Below are 23,184 nucleotides of genomic sequence, written 5' to 3'. Positions count from 1 at the left end.
GGACAAATGACTGACTTTTCTCTGCATTGGACCTTTCATAGTATCCTTACCATTTGGAGAAGCTAGAGCAGCTTTTGTACCAAACTATCTGAGGCAGTGTAAATATCACATATTGTCTCTGAGTCTCAGCTTCTTTATCTGTAAAATGAGGATCATAGTAATATTATAACCTACTTTAGAGAAACATGCTTGTAAACCTTAAGGCACTAAAGGAATGGGAGCAAAGCAGTTCCATTAGATGCACTGTAATTAAAAGTAAGGAGAACATTATCTCCATCAAAATGATCACCTTAGCTGTTACACATTAATTCTAGTCATATTGCAGTCATTCCAAATGATAATAAATTGTAGACACCATGTTCATAAAGGTGATAGTGCCATTCTCCTCTATTAATGGATGAACAAGCAGATTTTTTGGAAAGAATATTGCCGAGCTGGAGCATTTCCAGAGGAGAATGGCCAGAAATGATGAGAGATATGGCGAACATGCCATATAAGGACTAATTTGAGGTATTTGGAGATAAGAGGTGGAAACCTGATACCTGTGTTTAAGTATGTGAAGAGGCCACAGAGAAGAGCTAGGATCAGTGGATAGAAGTTGAAGAGAGGCAGATTTGGCTCGATAGAAAAAGAAGAAACTTCCTGAAAATTAATAAGCTTTCAGGAAGTAATTGAGTTTTTAGTTATATCACTTATTGGAGATACTATAGAAGGAATTCTTGTTCAGACAGCGAATGACCCTGATATCCTTTCCAATGCAGAGATTCTGATTTCTAAAAGTACTCAAGTGTGTTCCTTTGAAAGGGATAGCACTCATTTGGATCACAAGATTAAAACTAGGACCTTAAAAATCCTCTTTCCAGTCCACCTCTTTAATTTTACAAGAAAAAATTGCAGTGGAGAGAACTTCAATGTCATATTCAACATCATATATATAGTGAGTAGCAGAGCAGAAATTTGAGCCTCTTTTGGTATCAGAACCAGAGTTTTTTCCTACTATATACCATGTTGCATCTTTTAGAATGCATATTTATTGACAAAACCATTGCCTTACTTCAGTTCCATCATATATAACCTTTCTGGGTCTCTGAGCAAAATTAGTTCCAAAATCTACTTCTTCACTGGTATGAGGTACACCATCATCCAAAAAAAGATAGGCTGAGGACCAGAAGAGTTGCAGAGCCTTCTTATCTGGTCTAGCTCTCTGGTGGGCCTCAGGATTAGCCCAAGGCCTTGGGCTTAGTAAGGGAGTGAAGTGAAGGAGGCAGACAGGCTGGTCAAAAATGGAGTCTGGCCTCTGATGTCTTCTCTGTGGCTGAGATCGCTGCGGGCCGGGAGAGGAAGAGTCCTCTGTGACTCCTTTAAACCCTCCAGTACAATCACGTCACTACCTCACATAGAGCATGCTCAACCACACTTGAGCAACTTGTCAGGAGAGCTATTACATCACCCTATTACCTTAAGTATATGTACTTGACTAGAGTGAATACATCATTAGCTAGACAATTATTATCTCATCAACTATACTGAATCTTTTATACACCTTTTTTTAATACACCTTTTCAGAGTTCCAGCCCTCTACATTTAAGGAAGCAGAATTCCTCAGTCATATGTGGGGATGGATGTTAAGCTGGGGGCACTTTTCCCACCCAGCCTTTTCTCTCCCCATACTGCCTTTTCTGGGATTTGCTTTGGACTGGGAGCCACTAGTCTGTTGAATGCCTGCTTTGAATTGGTTGTTGTCCTTTGTTCTTTTTTTTTTTAAATTTAAATTTTATTTTATTTAATAATAACTTTGTATTGACAGAATCCATGCCAGGGTAATTTTTTACAACATTATCCCTTGCACTCGCTTCTGTTTCGTTTTTTCCCCTCCCTCCCTCCACCCCCCCCAAGATGGCAAGCAGTCCTATATATGTTAAATATGTTGCAGTATATCCTAGATACAATACACATTTGCAGAACCGAACAGTTCTCCCGCTGCACAGGGAGAATTGGATTCAGAAGGTAAAAATAACTCGGGAAGAAAATCAAAAATGCAAATAGTTCACATTCGTTTCCCAGTGTTCCTTCTTTGGGTGTAGCTGCTTCTATCCATCATTTATCCATTGAAACTCAGTTAGGTCTCTTTGTCATAGAAATCCACTTCCATCAGAATACATCCTCATACAATATCGTTGTCGAAGTGTATAATGATCTCCTGGTTCTGCTCATCTCACTTAGTATCAGTCCATGTCTCTCTAAGGTCTCTCTAAGCCTCTCTGTATTCATCCTGCTGGTCATTCCTTACAGAGCAATAAGACTCCATAACATTCATATACCACAATTTACCCAGCCATTCTCCAATTGATTGTTGTCCTTTGTTCTTGAAGAGGATCAAAATGACATCACCATGTTAGAATTGAGTTACAGTGTATCTGACTGTGGCTGATCAAACCAGTGAGTTTGGAAGGCTGGGCCACAGGTCGGGCACAAACGAATATGAATATTTGGGGCGGCTTCTGTGTATTTTGTATTTCCTTTGGGCTAATTCAATCCTGCTTTGCTCATAGAGCACAATTCCTTCTCTGATGAGGACATGATGTGCTGGGCAGTCCTAGGCCAGTGTCTCCCATGTCATACAATTGATATTAAAGTTAAGAGAGACCTTGAGATACTGTGCAAGGAACTCTGCTGAGCCCCGGTCCCAGCAATGGCTAGAAGCAGGAGACTTTTACTCCTAATACTGATCATCACTCTCAGCCCCGGGGACACTTCCTGGCTATATGACCTCTTAGTGTCCCTGGTCTTGACCTATTAAGGGAGTTTCCTCACCGAGTAGATAGCACTCTGTGTTAATGAAATCATAGGACCAGTGTTTGTTCTTCTGCCTGTGGTAATTGTTAATTGAGTCTACTGAATACTGTAATGTTTGGAAAGGGCTTCCAGTGCATTATCTCATTAGAGCTTTACAATAATACAATCAGCTAGGCATTACAGATACTATTGTCCCTATTTTATAGATTATCAAACTAATTGTCAGTAGGTGCTGATATACATTAAGAGAGGGAGTTTTTCTCTTTAGGACTTGGCCTTCTTGAAGGCTTCTTTGAAGCCACAGGTCTAACTTCTCCCTTGGTCTTCCAGGCTTATTGCCTTTAAAGTCTTCTTCTTGTGACAACTGATTGCATCTTCTGAATAAATATGTTGTCAATTTCTCTCTTGAAATGATTTTTTCAAAATTGCTCTTTTCAATACCCCTACCCTCAGAATCATAAAGTTGCTTAAAATCACAGTCCTTGCATCCCAGTGATGGCAGCCTGAAGTAGTAGAAAGAGGGCTGGGTTTGGAGACTAGAGATCATTTGTGCTAAATATCTCACTGTGTTGTTACTAGAGTATTTTGTAAAACTCAAAGTGCTACCAAAATCTGAGTTGGGTTTGTTATGTATTCAGAGCTGTGTTCTTTTCTCAAAGTAACTCCAGTTTGAATCCTCTATACTCTCGAGGTCATCCTCACTGCTTTGCCTTGGATCCCTTTCTGAGGAAGGACACAAATCTGATTTTGTTGTGGATCTATCATGGTGGTAGGACCAATCAGTCTCATAGGAAAGAGGAGATTAATACTTACTAAGGATTTTATCCATCAGCAGGTTAGGCATGTGATCACCTGATCTCCACCCTCCATAGAAGAGTTTAGATTTAAATTACTAGTCTCTCTGGAAAAGTCTGAGGATTTGTCCCTCACAAACTGGGTTTACTAACTGCTTGGAATTGGTGCCCTCTACTGAGATAGAGAAGAAAATATCAGTCTGAGATTGAGTTTTCATAAAGCAGTCTCGTTTAAAGTGTGCCTAACATACTCAGAATACTCCCCCCAAAAAAGTAGCAGCATTTCAGAAAAAAGGGGGACAGGGGGAACATTATTACTGGTTACATCAATGAATTTTCCTGGCAAGCTGAACTTCAATTGCTTTGTAGTATAGATAAAAATTTTGTCTCTTTCCAAAAGCAGAGTTAAGTACATTTTATACTAGAACAGCCTTACTAATGAGCACAGAAATCAGATTCCCATCAAGTACAGATCTTATATGGTCCTCTAAAGGTCCAGCCAGTACTTTACTCCATTGGTGCTGAGAATAGCAGAACATTGTAGTACCCTGGTGGATTGGCTTCTTTAAAATAAGAGCTTTTCCTTTATACAAGTTAGAATGTGTCTGCATAATTTATCACAGGTAGTCTTGCTCTTTAGAACACAATGAATCATTAACAGGAATTGAAATAATAGTTACCCCCAACTAGGTACTTGGTAGTATTAGACTAAGTACAAAATGAGCAAAACTAAGAAACAACTTCTGGTGGGCTCAGAGCATGTCAGTGCCCCAGTGTAATAAGTAAGTCTCTGCCTCAGAAACCTCACCTACAAGGCAGAAACAGTCTTTGGTCCCTTTCTGTGAGAAAACAGTGGTGGACAATGGGTTAATAAGTAGAGTATGGGTACTTTGATATATTAGGCACATTATATGTGTATTTACTAATACATTCTTTTTAGTATTTGTACTATGCAACTTCCCTAACACAGTATTTTAGATACAGAGCCCCCTTGTATAGAGTCTGAAATGGATCTACCTTGCATAATAGTAACTCTTTTGTGTAGAACTTTACATTTTACAAAGTACTTTATTGCTATCTCATTTCATTTTCAAAATAATATTCTATTCTCCATTTTATGGATGAGGCTTAGAGAACTTGTTACCCACTCAAAGAGTTTACTGGATTATAACTTTTTTTCCTTTAAGTATTTTTCTATAAAAAGTACCTGATGATGACTTGTTGCCGAAGGGTAAGCAAATAGTCGGCAGGGGGAATAAATCTCAGATCTTCAAACTTAGGGATTCTTTTTTGTTTAAACCATATGGGCCTTTCTCTTTCATCGCAGTATTTTGGTGAATCTACAATAGAATATTAAACATAATGAAACATAAGGAACTTGTGGGTAATTTTTAAAATTTTAATATTTTTTTATTTTCCCAGTTACATGCAAACAATTTTTTACATTTGTTTTTAAAATTTTGAGTTTCAGATTCTCTCCCTTCCCTCCCACCCCCCTTTTAAGAGGGCACATGTGAAGTTATATAAAACATTTCTATAAAAGTCATGTTATAAAAGAAACATACATCTCCATTCCCCCAAAAAAAACCACAAGAAAAGTTAAGTTAAAAAAATTAAGAGTATACTTCAGTTTGTATTCAGACACAATCAGTTCTTTCTTTAGATATGGATGGCATTTTTTATGATAAATCCTTAGTGTAGCCATGGATCATTGTTTTGCTCAGAACAGCAAAATCATTAACAGCTGATCATCCCACAACATTGGTATTACTTTATTATTCATAGTACATTTTACTTTGCTTGAGTTTATGGAGGATTTTCTCGATTTTTCTGAGAGCATCCTGGTCATCATTTCCCATAGAACAATAATTCTGATGAGCAAGCTGATTTCAAAAAGCCTGGAAAGACTTACATAAACTGATGCTAAGTGAAATGAACAGAACCAGTAGAACACTATACATGGCAACAGCAAGATTATGTGATAATCAACCATTATAGATTTGATTTCTTCTCAGCAAAACACTGAGACAATTCCAATAGACTTGGAATGGAAAATGCCATCTGCATCCAGAGAGAGAACTATGGAGACTGAATGTGAATCAAAACATAATATTTTTACTTTTTTTTGTTTGTTTTTTTTCCCTTTTTTTTCTTTCATAAAATGACTAATACAGAAATATGTTTAAAACAGTTGTACTTGTATAACCTGTATCAGATTGCTTATTGTCCCTTAAGGAAAGGAGGGAGAGAGAAAACAATTTTAGAACTCAAAATCTTATAAAAATTAATGTTGAAAACTACCTTTATGTATAATTGGAAAAATAAAATACTACTGAACTAAAAAAAAAAAAAAAAGAAGAAGAATATTCCATGACAATTATATACCACAATTTATTCAGCCATTCCCAAATTGTAGGACATCCATTCAATTTCCAGTTGTTTGCCCTGAAACGAGAGCTTGCTATAAATCAAAATTCTTTTCAAAATTACTTTTGCTAACTGTAACCATCCTATTCTTTTACCTTGACTTTCCTTAAAAGTGTTTTGCTACTAGCCATCCCCTTGCCCCAAGACAGCCACTCTTTTATCCCCCGCCTATTTTACTGTAGGGTAAGACAGATTTTATAGCCATATTGAAAGTATATGTTATTTCCTCTTTAAGCCAATTTTTATGAGAGTTAAGGTTCACTCAGTCCTTCCCTTCCCTTGTAAAAGTTTTCTCTTACCTCTTTTATGGCAGATAATTTATGCCATTCCACCTCTCCCTTTCCCATTTTCCTAGCACATTCCTCTTTCACCCCTTAATTTTATTTTTTTAGATATTATTTCATAATCATCTCACACCTATTCCCTCTATATATACTCTTTCAAACTGCATAATAATGAGAAACTGCTATTGAGTTATAAGCATCATCCTCCTATGTAGGAATGTAAATATATAAATCTTATTAAGTCCCTTATATCACTTTCCTGATTGCCTCCTTATTCTTTTCATGAATCTTATATATGAAAATCAAATTTTCTCATCAGCTCTGGTCTTTCATCATGAATGCTTGAAAATACTCTATTTCATTAAATGTCCATCTTTTCCCCTAAAGAATCATACTCAGTTTTGCTGGGTATGTGATTCTTAGTTGTAATGCTAGCCCCATTACTTTCTGGAATATCATATTCCAGGTCCTCACATCCTTTAATGTAGAAACTGCTAAAATATTATATTCTCCTGACTATAGTTTCATTATACTTGAATTGTTTCTTTCTGCATGTTTGCAATATTTTTTCCTTGACCTGAGAGCTCTGGAGTTTGGCTATAATATTCCTGGAAGTTTTCATTTTGGGATTTCTTTCAGGAAGTGATCAGTAGATTCTTTCACTTTCTATTTTACCCTCATATTCTAGAATATCAGGATAGTTTTCCTTGATAATTTCTTGGAAGATAATATTGAGGCTTTTTTTAATCATGGTTTTCAGGTAGACCAATAATTTTTAAATTATTTCTCCTGGATCAATTTTCCAGAACAATTGTTTTTTCCAGTGAGATATTTCACATTATTTTACATTTTTTCATTCTTAGTTTTGTCTGATTATTTCTTGATTTCTCATAAAGGCATTCAATTCTAACTTTGAAGGAATTATTTTCCTCAGTGAGCTTTTGTGCCTCCTATCCCATTTGGCCAATTTTGTTTTTTTAAGGCATTCTTATTATTAGCTTTTTGTGGGTTTGGTTTTGTTTTTGCATCCCCCTCAATTCTTTTCCCAATTTTTCTTTTATTTCTCTTACTTGATTTACAAAATCCCTTTTGCTCTCTTCCATGGTCTGAGATCAATTCTTATTTTTCTTGGAGGCTTTGAACTTAGGAGCTTTGACTTTATATTTTTCTGAGTGTGTATTTTGATCTTTCTTGTCACCATAATAACTTTCTATGGTCTGTTCGTTTTCCCAGCCTATTACTTGGCTTTTAACTCTCTGTTAAAGTAGTGCTCTGTTTCTAAGGTGGAGGGTACACTGTCCCAAACTGTTTCAGAAATCATTCTAGATTTCTGACCACAAGCACTCTTTTCTGCCCCTGCCCCATTGTAACTATAAGATCTAGTGTGCTAAAGTAACAGAGTCCTCTAGTGCTAGCAAAAAGACTTACTGTGAGCTGAAGTCTCCAAAAGCTGCCACTGTCACCATCATCCAGATCTATTCCTCATTTGCTGGTTTCTCAAGGCCCTTTCACCCTACAAACAGACTTTTCTTGCTGATCTTCCAAATCATTTTTGGTGTCTCTGTGCTGAGAATCTGAAAACCATCAGTACTGTTACTGATTCAGATGCCCAAGGCCCATTCATGCTTTGGAGTGCTAGGGCTGGATACGGAGCTGAGGCTGAGGCTGCGCTGACACAGCTTACACTAGAACTGCACACTGCACTCCCACCCTTGTGCCACAGACTTATCCTGCTGATCTTCCAAGTTGTCTTCAGCAAGGAAATGTCCTACTCCATCTTTTTGGGTGTTTTGATGCTCTAAAGTCTGTTTAGAGTCATTATTTAAAGGAATTTGAAGCAGTTTGGGGGAGAGTTCAGCAAATCTCTGCCTTCCTTCTGCCATCATTGCTCTGCCTCCTCTTGTGGGTTAATTATTAGGATGTAATCATTAAGAGCCCCACAGCTCAACAAGGATTTATAGCATAGTTTTGGGGGCACTTTGGGTTCATTGATTCCTAGGGAAACTCCAAACTTCCATCTGAATCTCTAAATGCTATTTGCAAAAATAGCAAAAGAAATTAATATAGCTAGAGTATGGGAATTATACAATCTTAGTGTTTAGATCTAGCAGGGACCTTATAAATCATTCCATTCTAATCCTTTTATTCCATAAAAGAGAAAACCTGAGGCCCAGAGAGGGAAAATGTCCAAAGTCATAGGTGGCAAATAGCAGAGCTAGGAAAACAAAGTCATGGAAAGAGTGCTTCAATTAGGATCAGGTTACATGAATTCAGAGAAATCACTCTCTGAGACTCCATGTCAGTATCTCAAAGATGAAGCAGTTAGGCTAAAAGATCTCTTCACATTTTCTTCCTGGTCAGTATTTAGGATCCTGTTATCCTAAGACTATAAAACCCAATGTTTTTCCTATACGGTATGTCATTCCCTACCTCCCCCACCAATTTATTAAATTTTTTCAGGCATATTATAGAACTTTTCCATGTCTTCTGTTCACAGCAAAGGGGATCATATTTTTGCCTGTAGAAAGCAGCATAGTAGAACTGAATTTTAGATCCTAAACTTATTCTCTTTATGGTCTTGAATAAATCATTTAAATGCTCTGGACCTCATTTTTCTAATCTGTAAAATGATTGAGTTGGAAGAATTCTTCCTACTCTAAATTCTATGAGCTATCACATATTCAATCAGTTGCCATATCTTGATTTTTCTCCCTTCATAAAATTCACTTAGCTCAGATCCCTTTTCTCTGTTTATTTGGTTACCATCTTAGTTTCCTATGTTTCAAGTTCCTCCCTTCTCCAATCCATCCTTTACATGGCTACCAAAAAAACTTTCTTAAATTAAAGCTCATATTTGTCTATTTCTTTAAACATGGAACTCCCATTTCCTGTCTCAATGATTTTTCACTGATTATCTCTCATGCCTGGAATGTATTCTTTTCTTACCTTTAATAAAATTCTCTCTTCAAGACAACAGCTGAAGAATCATCTTCTGTATGAAACTTTTCCTGATTTCCTCCCCAACTTTTACCCTGCCATCAATCACTAGTTCCTTTCTCCCCACCTATCTTGTAGTTTGTATTTATTTTGTATGTGTTATACAAGCACTCAAATGCATGCGCGCGCACACACACACACAGAATTATTGTCGTCCTTAATAGAATATAATCTGCTTACGAGGAGAGATTGTTTAACCTTTTTTTTTTTTAATCCGCATTACCTAGAACAATGTCTGGTACATAATAGGTATTTAATAAGTAACATTAGACCAAGGAGTAAATGGGTTTTGAAAAGGAAAGAGTACTGTGATATGTTAGTAATAGTTGAGGAGCCATTGCTTTTGCTTTCTCCCTGTGTCCTGCCTCCATATATGTCAGCTTTGATTCTGAGGATGCCCCAAGGAAGGTAGAAGACAAAAGATTAAGTTGCCAATTCTAGAGCCTACACAGTATCTGCAGATGAGGCTTGTGATAACTTAGCCCGTATCTTTTATTAACTACCTACTATGTGGTGGCACAACTATGCTAGGAATGATAGAAAATCATTCCCCTTATGTTTATGGTTTATAGAACCCCTCTAGTTTATAGAAGGCTATAACAGAGAAATAAATGATACATATCTGTGTATGTGTGTGTGTGCGCTAGTATTAGTATATGAGAGGTACAAAGTACTATGTGAGTTTGGTGCTGGGGAATGCATTACTGATTTGAATTGTAGGAACACTTTATAAAGGAGGTTCCATTTGAGTAGGATTTGTGTCATTGTATCTCCAATACCTGATATAAAGTGGTACTTAATAAGTGCTTATTGAATTGTTTTTATTTTTAGTTCAATTTTATTTTCAGTTCTGAGTTTTCTTCTTTTCCTCCTCCTTCACCATACTTTGAATTGATGAAAAAATCAAATCCATGATAAATATGTATAGTCTTGCAAAAACAAATTCCCACATTAGCCATGTCCAAAAATAGAAAGGAACAGGAAGAAATAGAACAAAATATGTTTCATTCTGTACTCTGAGTCCATCAGTTAGCCATCTGAAGGTGAATGGCATATTTCATCATGAGTTATTGGGAATTGTGGATTGTTCTTTGTGCTGATCAGCATTTCTAAGTCTTTCAGAGTTGATTAACTTTAGAACTGATATACTGTTTGTAGAACTGTGAATTAGTCCAACCATTCTGGAGAACAATTTGGAACTATCACCAGAGGGCTATAAAACTGCATACCATTTGACCCAAGGATATGGCTTCTAGACCTATACCGTAAAGAGATCAAAGAAAAGGGGGAAAAAAATGTACAAAAATACTTATGACAGTTCTTTTTATGATGGCAAAGAATTAGAAAATGAAGGGATATCCATCAATTGGAGAACAACTAAACAAATTATGATACATGGTTGTGATGGAATATTATTGTGCTATAAGAAATAATGAGGGGGATTATTTCAGAAAAACCTGAATTCAGACTTATATGAACTGATGCAAAGTGAAATGAACAGAACCAAGAAAACAATGTATATAATCGTGATATTGTAACGTGATCAACTGTGAAAGACTTAGCAACGCTGATTAATATGATGATCCATAATAATTTCAAAGTGCTATCCACCACATTTCAGATAGAGAACTGATGTACTCTGTAGAATGAAGCATTTTTCCTTTTTCTTTCTTTTTTCTTTTTTTTTTTCTTTTTCTTTTTTTTTTTTTTTTTTGGCAACATGGCTAATATGAAAATATATTTTGCATCACTTTGGATGTATAATGGGCATCTTATTTCTTGTTTTCTCAGTGGCTGGGGGAGTGAGTAAAAGGAGGGAAAAAATTTGTAACTGAAAATAAAAATCAAAAATAAAGAAACAAGTTGATTAGCTTTACAGTACTATTGTTATGGTACAAATTGTTTTCCTTGTTATGGCCACTTGACTTTGAATCTGTTTTTCCAGTGTTTTTCTTAAACCATCTTCTTTTTTATTTCTTATAGCACAATAGTACTTCATCACATTTATATAACCATTACTTATTTGGTTATTTCCCTATTGATGGTTACTACTACAGTTTCCAATTTTTTGCTAACACAAAAAAAGATGTACAAACATTTTTGTATATGTGAGTCCATTTCCTTTTGATGTCTTTGGAGTATAGATCTACTATTGATATTGCTGAGTATGGTGCAATTTTATAATTTGGGGAGGCATAGTTCCAAATTACTTTCCAGAATGAATGGATCACAGATCACAGCTGTATTATTAAAGTTCTTCTTTTCCCTGCAAAAATAGTATGGCAAAAACTAGACAGTGACCAATATCTAACACTCGATATCACGATAAGGTTGAAATGGTTTCATGATTTAAACCTAAAAGGTGATACTAAAAGCACATTAGGAGAACAAGGCATAGTATACCTCTCAGATCAGTGGAGAAGGGAAGAATTTATGGTCCCTAAAGAACATTATGATATGCAAAATGGATAATTTTGATTATATTAAATTAAAAAGGTTTTGCACAAACAAAACCAGTGCAGCCAAGAGTAAAAGAGTACAGAAAGCTGGGGGAGGGGAGGTTACAGTTAATGTTTCTGATAAAAGGCCTCATTTCTTTCTTTTTTTAAGTTTTTTATTTTCAAAAGCATATGGATAGATAGTTTCAACATTCACCTTTGCAAAAACCTTGTGTTCTAAATTTTTTTCTCCCTTCCTTCCCTCATTCCCTCCTCTAGATGGCAAGTAATCCAATATATGTTAAACATGTGCAATTCTTCTATACGTATTTCCACAATTATCATGCTGCACAAGAAAAATCAGATCAAAAAGGGAAAAAATGAGAAAGAAAACAAAATGCAAGCAAACAACAACAAAAAACTAAAACTACTATGTTGTGATCCACACTCAATCCCAACAGTCCTCTCTCAGGGTGCAGATGGCTATCTCTATCACAAGACCATTGGAACTGAAAAGGTCTCATTTTTAAAATATAGAGAGAATTGACTCAAATTTATATAAACACTAGCCATTCCACAGTTGATAAATGATCAAAGGATGTAAACAATTTTAAGACAGTAATTAAAGCTACTTCTAGTCATATGAAAAAATGCTCTAAATCACTATTGATTAGAAGAAATGCAAATTAAGGCAACTTTGAGGTACCACTTTACACTTCTCAGACTGAATAAGATAGTAAAAAAAGATAATGATGAATGTTGGAGGGGATGTGCAAAAACTGGGACACTATTGTGAATTGATCTAATCATTCTGGAGAGCATGCCTAAAAGGCTATGCCCAAAGATTGTGCATACCCTTTGATCCAGCAGTGTTTCTACTTTAGTTTGGGTCTGTATCCCAAAGAGATCATAAAAAAGAGAAAAGGATTCATATGTATAAAAATGTTTGTATCAGTCTTTTTTGTAATAGCAAGAAACTAGATTTCAGAAAAGCCTGGAAAGACTTACATGAACTGATGCTAAATGAAATGTGTAGAACCAAGAGAATGTGACAAGAGTCAGTTGTTGCCCCAGTATCTGAGATTTGGGAGTTTATCATATATTCCTAATCATATATTATCATATTATTCATATATTCCATATATTATATATCTAAACTATTGTATATCATTCTGACTTCCTGCTTCTTACCTAGTACCTAATTGTTTTGATAATTACAATTTTATAATATATTAATACATAATATATTAAAATCAGGGATTGCTAGGGCTCTTGAAGAAATATTTCAGAAGCAATATTAGTAGGACTTCTTGATTAGATGTAAGTGAGGAAGAGGAAGAATCCAAGATAAACAAAAATTTAGAAATTCTCCCATGGTGAAGGGATGGCTAAGTGATTAGAACTCCCAAAAGGAAGCATGAGCTTGTAGAATAATGCAGAATTTTGAGTTAAAACTTCAGAGTTAAAGGCCTTTCTGTGCCATTTACTAATAGTATGACCCAGGACAAATCACTAATTGCTCTCCTCAAATATGGAGTGTGGGACAGAAAAAAAGATTAGGATAGATGTTTCTGAGGTCTTGTCCAATTTCATTATTCTATAATTTTGATGTGTAATTGACAATTATGTAATGTAGTCATACTTTCAAGAAACTAAAAGTAATTGACCAAGAATCTTCTGGCAAAAGAGTAAGTGATATTGAGCATTTCAAACAACATAGCAACCATTGTGTTAGAAATTAATAACCAGGGCACCCACTTGGTATCACTTTCTCCTATTTCTAGGCATAGGACCAGAAATGTTATAGTGTGATAGTATAGTATAGTATTTGAACAAGACTAGAGCATGGGTATAGGAACCAATACCTAGGTTACAATTATTTTGGAGGCATGTTTGATGGTACTGAAGGAACTGGGATAGAGTCGAGTAACAGACCTCTCTCTAAATGGGGCTGAAATTTCAAGCTGTTTTCAAACTCTGATAAATAAAGGTTCCCCACTGTCTGCTTAAGAGCCCTACTGACATACTCAGATCAGGAACGGAGGTGGCATTCTGAAATAAAGATAGTTTGAAAGTAATTACACTAGATGATCTCAAAAACTTCTGACATTCTATGGTTCACTGCTTTGAAGGTCAGGTTCAGACAGGCTTGGTAGAATGGGCAGAGTAGCCCCTACGCTTATTTCAAACCTGTTCTGTTTACCAGATGCTCTGTCTCCTTCTCTAGTAGGAGATGTTGAAGGGCCCTGAATGGATTTCTTAGGTAAGATTCCCACCTAATAAGAAGCTCAAACTCCAAGCCTTCAGATCCAGGCATTGGAACAGTCTCATTTCTATTACACCTATGTAATTGCAACATATGCCAGACTAGTTTTATCACTGCTACCAGGTCAGTTGATAGGATAGGGAAAAACCTGGACAGATATTATAAAGGCAGAGTGCAAGTGGCAGTAAAGAATGAGAAAAAAATAAATGGCCAGAGAGAGAAGAACAAGAAGTATTTCCAAACAGCCAATGATGTCCAAGATTCTGTCTCTGACAAAAGAGTATCAAGTAGTAAAATGTAGCAGCTCACTATGAGATCAACATCAGATTGTTAGAGAACTCCAGGACTCTGCATACAATGGTTGATTAAATGTGATATTTATGTATTGTAGTTACTTCTCTTTTCCTGCACTAGGAATGGTATGGTTTATTTCTAGAAACACTTAGCACAGTTCCCTGCACATAATAGATACTTAGTAAGTGAATGTTGTGTTCATATGAATTGACATTCCCTAAACTTTATTAGTATGATATCAGTCTTTTCTATTTTGGGGAGGGGGACTCCTGACCTATATTATTTCTCTGGTATAGGAATCTCCTACCAATACAGATCAACAACTCTACTGCAATTTAGCATCTTAAGAGAATCGCCTGAGGCACTGAGGCTAAGTAACTCATTTGTGGTTGCACACCCAGAATGTGCTGGAGTGAGGACCTAAACATGTATCATTATGACTTCTAAGCTATACCTGCCATAATTCCTCTCATATATCAAGATGCTTAAATTTATCCAAATCATTTCGCTATACTGAACCTCAATTTTTTGATCTATAAAATTAGGATTTGGACTAGATGGTCTCGAGGTCCCTTTCAGCTCCATCAATCAGTTGGTCAGTAAGCATTTATTAAGCATTTATTCCTAAGCACCAGACACTGTGTCACTCTGGAGAAAAAGATACAAAGAATGAAGCAATCCCTCCTTGCAAGGAGCATGCATTGATAACTAACTGGAAGAAGAGTGATGCCCTTTAAAAAATAATAATAATAATAAGTAAGTTAGAGGAATAGGTTACTCCCTGAAGAGGAGTCACTTTTGTGGGAAACTGGACCAGCTGTTTAAGCCTGCATTTGTAAAAGGCTTTCTTTGATCCTGTGTCCCAAATCATAATGTAGGCTGGCATGATATTATGACTGACTTCTCTAAGAGCCCTTTTGCCTTAAATCAATGCTTCTGGAAATCCTCCCACAGGAAGTTCAAAAGAATGAGCTTCAAAGGGATCTTTTTAAGATAGACAAGCTAGAGGGTAACCAGAGTAATGAAAAGCTTCAGCTTCATGATAGATAAATACCATATAAGAGTATTATACATAATTTAGAGGAAAGAAGACTTGGTTGACATTCAAGTTTTTTCCATGTATTTGAAAGATTGTCATATAGAAGAAGGATTAGATTTGCTCACCTTTATTCCAGAGGGCAGAAATCACAGAAAAATAGATTTCAGTTTGAATAAAGAAAAATTTCCAAGTATTAAAAAGCATTTTTCAGATTTAAAATAAATTGACTTGGAAACTAGTGAGTTCTCCATCACTTAAGGATGGAGAACTTAAAACTAATGAAGGCTAACAGCTGTCATATTATACAATTATAGAGTGAATTCCTATAGAGGTATGTGAGCTTAGATTAGATGACTTCTTAGATTCATTTAAACTTTGAGAGTCTGTGAATACTCTTGGATCTATAAATTCTGGTCTTTTAAAAAAATTTAGTATAAATTCTGGTCTTTTTTAAAAATTAGTAAATTAAATTAGTAATTATTAGTTTATAACAGTTTCATGTTTGTGTGTGACTAAGCAGAAGATGTGACTTTAATATTTCATATTACTGTCTGATAGGTTCTGATCGATATTTGGGATCCCGAGACCCATCACGCTTGAGCAGCCGGGACCCCTCCTCTTGGACGGTAGAAGATGTGATGAAGTTCGTCAGAGAAGCTGATCCTCAGCTGGGACCCCATGCTGACCTCTTTCGAAAACATGTAATTCTCCTCTTGGACCTATCTCAGATGGAATTTGGTTTATATGTGTTAGTTTTATCTTAGCAATTTGACAGTAAGCTTTTGAATGGCAGGCATAATGTTTAACTATTCAGCATTGTCTACAACAGAGGTTCTTAACCTGGGGTCCAAGAAAACCCTTAAGGGATCTGGGAATAAATTGGAATGGCGGGAGAAAAGACTTACATCTTTCTTTTCATAAATATATAACTGATATTTAGCATTCCCATCAATTATGGACAACAAACCATTATTCTGAGAAAGCATCCAAAGGCTTTATTAGTCTATCAAAAGGGGCCTCTGACTCAGAAAAGATTTTTTCCTACAACCTGGTACAAGTCTAGGTGCATAGTAAGTTCCCAGTAATCCTTATTTATTAATTGACTCATTTTTCTTAAACTGGGGAGAAACAGTGACCCTCTAATTGGGTCCAAAGTTCTGTCAGTCAATTTATTAACAGATACTGTGTTGAGCACCTGTTAGCATCTTAGAGCTAGACAGACACCATGAGAAATGCAAGGGGAAAAGACCCATCTTCTGCTGACATAGACTTTATCATAGTCTAATTGGGGAGATAAAATACATACAAAACAGTAAGGAGAAAAATAATAATAAAATTTTTCATGTGTGTAGCACTTTAGGAATTACTAAACTTTTCTTTGAAGTAAGTGTTATCTTTATTTTGTGGATAAGAAAACTGAGGCTTCATGAAACCCAAAAGCTTTCCCAGAACCACTTAGTCGGTAGCTAGGATCCACAGCCCCCTTTTCTGTCTCCCATGTCTGACACTTTTCCCACACTGTTGCTGTCTCTTCATGTGAGAGGATATGTAATTCATTGGTATACAAATTCTAAATAGTAAGGAAGCAACAGATTAGCATAGACTCCAGGACAAATTGGGCTTAAACTGTGCCCAGAAGGACAAATGGGATTTGAAGAGGTTCAATGAAAAGAATAGGGCATTCCGGGCCAAGAAAAGAGTGGAATGTTCATGTGACAATGAGGAGAAAAGCCAATCACTAGAAGACAAGGTGGAGTTGGTAAAGTGGGGCATAAGAGAAGGCCTCAAATGTCAGATAAGAACTGTACTTTGTAAACTCTTTAACATAGCACACTAAGGTTTGTAAAGGACCCTCTTCAGGAAGTGGTACAAATTATATCATTTTCATTTTACATGTGACCTCACAGAAGGGAGGAAAGATAAATTTACCCAGGGTTAAACACAGTAAGTGTTGGAACCATGATTTGGACTCATATTTCCTGACTCCAAGTCTAAATTTCGAGTTTAGACTCCAAACACTAAGCTCTTAGTGATAAATATATTGCCATGATTAAGGTTATTTTTGATGTGTTTCCAGTCAAATAATTATTTCTCCAGCACTTAAATTGCCTCAAGGAAGAAGAAAGGAGGACTTGAAACCTGAGTAATCCTTGTGTAATGTCTGATACACCAGGCAACACTTTAATAACTCTGGTTTTTGAAGGCTCCTATAACTGTTATGCTTGCTTTTAATTCTAAGGGAACTACTATCTGACTTCTCTTAACTTCCCTTTCTCTGGTGGCAGGAGATCGATGGAAAGGCCCTGCTCCTCCTCCGCAGCGACATGATGATGAAGTACATGGGTCTAAAGCTGGGCCCAGCGCTGAAGCTCACCTACCACATTGACAGACTAAAGCAAGGGAAGTTCTGAGGAACCCCTGGAGAAGGATATCTTTCCCATCTGCCTAGCCCCAGAGGCCCAGCTCACACCTGCTTGAGGCCCCCATGGCTCAGTGCAGCCCAGCACAATGCAGCATCATTCTGAGGGCCTCCAAGTCAAGCAGGCACCCCTCCCTGCCCCTTGTATGCACGCACGCACGCACGCACACCTCCGGACCCCTGTCCAGCACCCAGCAGGTTCCTGGAAAAACAAGCTCTGCCCCTGGCCCTGAATAGGGCTGTCCAACCACAAAGGTGAATTTAATGGTTTTGTTCATGGGCAGCCCCCTGGGAAGTTTGCAGAGCTATCGCATTTCTGTGCTGATGGAAGACTCCAGACAGGAACGCATTGGATAGCTGGTTTGGCCACCTGGATCCTTTATTGCCTGATCGGAAATGCCTGGCTTCTTTCCTCCAAGCTGGCTTTCTTCTTGTGCTACTCCTGCGCTGGTTGTCTTGGCAGAGGGCTATGAGACTCCAGGAGGCTGTTTAAGGAGCAGTCTCCTTCCTTTTTCTTCCTTCCCCTCCCCACATTGACCAGTCTATTCCCCTGCCCTCTCCCTTTCCTCACTGAGGCTGGTCACTCTGAAATGTGTGCTTTTCCCTCCAATGACATGCCCTTCCATGAAGGGCCAAGGAGAGGAGAAGGAACTGTCCATTCATCTGCTATACCCATTCCTCTGGAGGGACAGGGGAGTTTGCCACCTTCTCATCTGGGATTGGTACTGCTCTTCCTCCTTCCCCAACTCTGCTGGCCCCCAACCCTTCCCTACAGGGAGAAGGTACCTGGAGCTAGTGAAACAACATTTGATTCAGAGGCCCACATCCCTTTGTATTTATTCCAGGTAGTGTGGCCTTGCATGGAGGGAATGGACTGAGCCCCTGACCAAGGAGCTGAGACCAGGCACTTACATATTGTGGGCACTGCTTAAAGAACAAGAGTACTAGGCTTTGTGGTGGTGCTAGCCAGCTCCACTGCCAGTAGCCCTACCCTGAGAGGTGCAGACTTTGGGAATTTTCTATCAAGTTAGCAGCGTGGCCCTACCCTACATCATCCCATGGGGCCTCCCCAGTGCACCACAACCCTTCCCCCTGCTACATACTCCCTACTAATGGTGCAAATGTTTTCTTTTTGTAAGTCTTTTCTATTGTTATTTATTTTTTTCCAGCACCTGTGCAGTGATCCACAGCTCTCATCCATTCCAACCTAGAGGCTAGGAAGTGGGCAGGAGGAGGAATAAGACTTAAAACTACCAATAATCTTCACCTTCCCCTCCCCCCCCTTTTCTCTCTCCCAGCCCTGAAAGGTCTTAGGCCTTTTCCAGAGGACTTCAGAAGGTTAAACATTTTTCTTCTGGAGAGACTGGAAAGCCAGCCACAGTCCCCAGAGGCCCCTGTAGAAGAGGTTCAAGGGCAATCCTAGGATGTAACTCCCTAGTCAATAAAGAGGACCATTCACTTTTCTACCTTCAGTCCTGATTCTCTTTTACTCAATCTGATGGGGAAAATCCCACAAATAAAGAAGAGTGCCTAAGGCATCAAGGGGTCCTGCTTCTGTATATTACCCTTCACATCATCCTCTCCTCCTTAGCTGCCTCTCTGGGATTTGGACCAGAAGATTTATAAGAATCGAGAAAACTGAGGTAGGAATGGGGTACCCAATAGATGTCTAAGAAAGGTAAATCCTTTCAGGTACTCCCAAAATTGGGGAGAATAGTCAATTGGCACCCAGCAATGAACTTGCCTCTGGCTTGGCCAGATAGCCCTCTTTCTTCTTATCTTCCCTCACCTCCTTTAATTCATTCTTCTCTCACCACCCCTCCCCTTCCAACACAAGCAAGGTAACATGGCTGCCATAACCTCTGAAGTAGCCTTGCTGCCAGCATTGGTCTCCCAGTCCAAGAGTTTGATTTCACAAGCTGTCCATAAACATCATTTGTCATTGGGTTAATAGAACAGAGTGCTACCCATGGTCTCACTGATGCTCTCACCCAGACTCCTTTTATGTCAATTTGTTTATAAAGAAGAAATTAAAAAAAAAAAAAAAAAGATATTGGTCTCATTAATCATCAGTCAAGTCATTTTGAAGCTTACTTTATGTCAGGTGAAAACAAAAAAGCCCTGAGGAACTTTGCAGTCTGGTTAAGATATGTAACCTGTGTAGGGTTAAAGTCACCTAATGCCAATTGCCTCAGGGAAAAAAAAAAAAGATGTGTGACAAAATAGTTAAGGAATAAGAGGTATGTGAAAGAACAACAGGGAGTTTAGAGATGGAGCAGATCAGAGTGATTTGAAGGTACCACTTGATAAAAGAGAAAATTTGGCTAAATGGAGAGGAGCAGGGAAGTATATCAGGATAATTTTTTTTCTGACAATAATGGAGTAAATAGAAAGTCACAGACGGAAGCCAAAGAATCAAGTTTTCTCTGGGATATGGCTCCATTCAGTTCATTTCATAGAACATTTATTTAGCACTGAAAACAAATCAGCCTGGTTTCAGTGCAATTCCAAGTTTTCATAATAATAGTAATGTGTATGTAGATTAATATGATTAAAGATGGAATGTGATAAGAGCAAAGGAGAGAGGCTGCTTTAGGGATATTAATTGTGAAAAGGAAACAGACACTTTCACTTGGGCCTCTAAGGATGTGTGAAGATTAGCATTGCTTTCCAAAACTGGGCCTTGAGAAGACTTACATTAAGTTAATTGGAAGGTGGGAGATGACGGAAGGAAACAGTCTGGGCTGATCTCTGCCTGCTTTGTGAGGTGAAGCCATGAAGATTCCTGGACAATATCTGCCCAGAAGGTACCGAATCAGCTCCCTTTAATGGGAAAGCAAGTGGGGACAGAGCTGAGCACTCATAACCTATAGAACCATAAGACAAAAATGGGTTTTGTAGTTGATGAGAACAACTTTATAATCAGGTACGTATAGATCTCTTGGGGGAGAGGAAAGGCTTAGCATCCTTAGGTGCCCCTCCCTACAGCTGCTTCCCACCAGCTAACGTTTGCCTTTCAGAGAGATCTCAATGGAACAGTGACATTGGTCCCAACTCCTCTGCTGTTGGCAGGACTTATTACTGTGACAACCAACTAAGGTAGGTCTTTCACCACTACTATAACCAATCCCACTTCACTCCCCAAAAAGAAAATTGGCAAGAGACATGTATGCCAATTTCCCAAAGCCCTATGGGATATGGGGTGTATAGTTGTTATTCTCCTCTAAGAGTATTCAATACTGACTGGGGCCTAGTGAGAAGAATGCTTTCTACATGATTTACCTAACATAAGACCAAAACACAACAAAATCAAATGAAAAAGATGCACAGCTTTAGCTAGAAAATAGTAAAATAGATGGATTCAGAGCTAGCTGAATGTTGAGGCAGCCCCACGGAATAGTCTCAGTAGCTTAATGTCACTTTGGAAGGAGGTCTTCCTTCAGTAGACTGCCCCTGGGATCTGTGCTGTTTAACGTATTTGTCAATGATATGAATAAAGGCATAGATGGTACCTTTCATCAGAATTCTTAGGCAATACAAAGCACAGAGGGATGACTGACATTGTAACTTGTAATCTTTCCTCTTAAATCTACCACCCACTTCCTAACTTCCTAATTTCCTCTGTCCAGTATTACTTAATGTTGAGATACTCCAGTTCTTAACCTCAGATTCATGTTCTCCTCTTTATCCTTATCCTCCATAGCCAATCAGTTGTAAGTCTTACTTACATACTTACTTAGATATTGATTCTATCTCCCCAGCATGTCTCATCTCAGTCTTCTGTTTAATCACACACAACCACCACCCTATCCTTGGCTTGTATGATCTAATTAGTTTCCTTAATTGTAGTCTTTTTTCACTTCATTCTCCACACATCTGCAAAATTGATGTTTCTAAAATATGCATCTAACTTATAACCATCCCCACTTAGGAAACTTCATTGGCTCCTCATTACCTAGTAGTTCATTTGTTTGGCAGTTAAATTCCTTTCTTTCTCACTAACTCTTACCTCTCTTTCAGGTTTACCTCCTGTTACTCTCATCCAGGCATTTGCTGCACCCAGTGTTTGGCAAGCCTATGTAACCCCACTGGAATGCTCTTCTTCATTACCTGTCAGATAATCATAAAGCATTTGTTAGGCACCTACTATATGCTAGACACTGTGCTAAGTGTGAGAGACAAAAATTAAACAGTCTTTATTCCCAGGTGGGCAGGAGGTAGGGGAAATAATGTATACATTCGTGTGTGTGTGTGTGTGTAATATATTATATATATATATATATATTATATATATATATATATATATTATATATATATATATATATATATCATTGGCTGGTGGGGAGGCACTAGCAGCTAGGGAAGGGGAGATCAAAAAAGATCTCATGTAGTAATGGCTCTTGAAAGGAATCTTAAACTAGGGATTCTTGGAGACTGAGATGAGACTGCAAATCTATTTTAGGCATGGAGGACAGCTTGTATAAAACCACATTGATAAAAGAGGCAATGTTTTGTGTGAGAGACAAGTAGATGAGTTTGACTTGAATCACAAAGTGTGTGAAGGGGAGTGACAATAAATCTGGAAAGCTAGGCTATAGCCAGGTGGCAAAGAGCATTAAATACCAAATAGAAGTTTATATTTGATGCTAGGGGCAATAAATGGACTTTTTGAGCAAAGGAGAACATGACCAGTTAAAAATATCACTTTAGCAGCTATGTGGAATGTATAGTAGAGAGGAAAGAGATCAAAGGCAAGGAAACCAATGAGGAGCCTATCTCAATAACCTAGACAAGAAGTGACAAGGGCCTAAACTAAGGTTCTTTTGGAATCTAAGCTCTCTACAAGGCTTCACTCAGCCATCCCCTTCTTCATGAAATCTTTTCTGATACTCATCTTTCTTCCACTCCCCAAGCTACTTTGTATTTTTAAAAACATATCTCTATACAAATTAAATTCCCTTAATATAACATAGGCTCCTTAAGGGCAGACTTTTATGTGTATACCCAGTTCCTTGTATGCAGTTTATTTATTGAATAATCAAATGAAATCAAGATTTACAAAAACCTTGACAGGCTAGAACACTGAGCAGAATCTTATCAATGAAATTCAATATGGTTAATTGTAAAGATTATCATATGTAGTATACACATGATATACACACACACATTTTTGTGTGTACTCACATATACATATATAAAGTCATTACAAAGTCCTTGTGTAACTTAAAACTTTAATAAAGATGGATGCACATGATAGAAGTACACGGTAAATTGCATATAATAGCTGAAATCTTAAAAGTTTTAAAAGTTACACAGATTGCCTTTTTAAACTTCAAGCATAACCAGCATTGTTTTTGGTAGTTTTAAAATCAATTTTCCAAATAAGTTTTAGTGAAAATATTTTTCATGTGTACCTCAGTAAGGACATTA

General features: G+C 37.5%; 2 protein-coding genes across 13 annotated transcripts in view; both read left to right on the top strand.

Annotated features, from left to right (window-relative positions):
- SCMH1 (Scm polycomb group protein homolog 1) overlaps positions 1-19,218 on the top strand; it is a 181,877-nt gene extending 162,659 nt beyond the window's left edge. For 9 of the 12 annotated variants that reach the window (XM_051987899.1, XM_051987892.1, XM_051987894.1 and 6 more), the window contains 2 exons: positions 15,894-16,036; positions 17,621-19,218. In XM_051987899.1, coding sequence (XP_051843859.1) covers positions 15,894-16,036; positions 17,621-17,746 — 269 coding nt within the window. In that variant the 3' untranslated portion in view covers positions 17,747-19,218. Of the gene's footprint in view, positions 1-15,893; positions 16,037-17,620 lie in introns of those variants that run through there. The other 3 variants (XM_051987895.1, XM_051987901.1, XM_051987902.1) reach the window with 1 other exon arrangement.
- Positions 19,219-19,382: 164 nt separating this feature from the next.
- SLFNL1 (schlafen like 1) overlaps positions 19,383-23,184 on the top strand; it is a 48,756-nt gene continuing 44,954 nt past the window's right edge. The window contains exon 1 of the mRNA XM_051987887.1: positions 19,383-20,853. The gene's annotated coding sequence lies outside the window, so the exon portion shown is untranslated. The remainder of the gene's footprint in view (positions 20,854-23,184) is intronic.

This window comes from Antechinus flavipes, chromosome 3, assembly GCF_016432865.1.
Source record: "Antechinus flavipes isolate AdamAnt ecotype Samford, QLD, Australia chromosome 3, AdamAnt_v2, whole genome shotgun sequence".
Lineage (NCBI taxonomy): Eukaryota > Metazoa > Chordata > Mammalia > Dasyuromorphia > Dasyuridae > Antechinus > Antechinus flavipes.
Note: the sequence above shows the minus strand (reverse complement) of the source record. Positions and strands in the feature narration are given on the sequence as shown.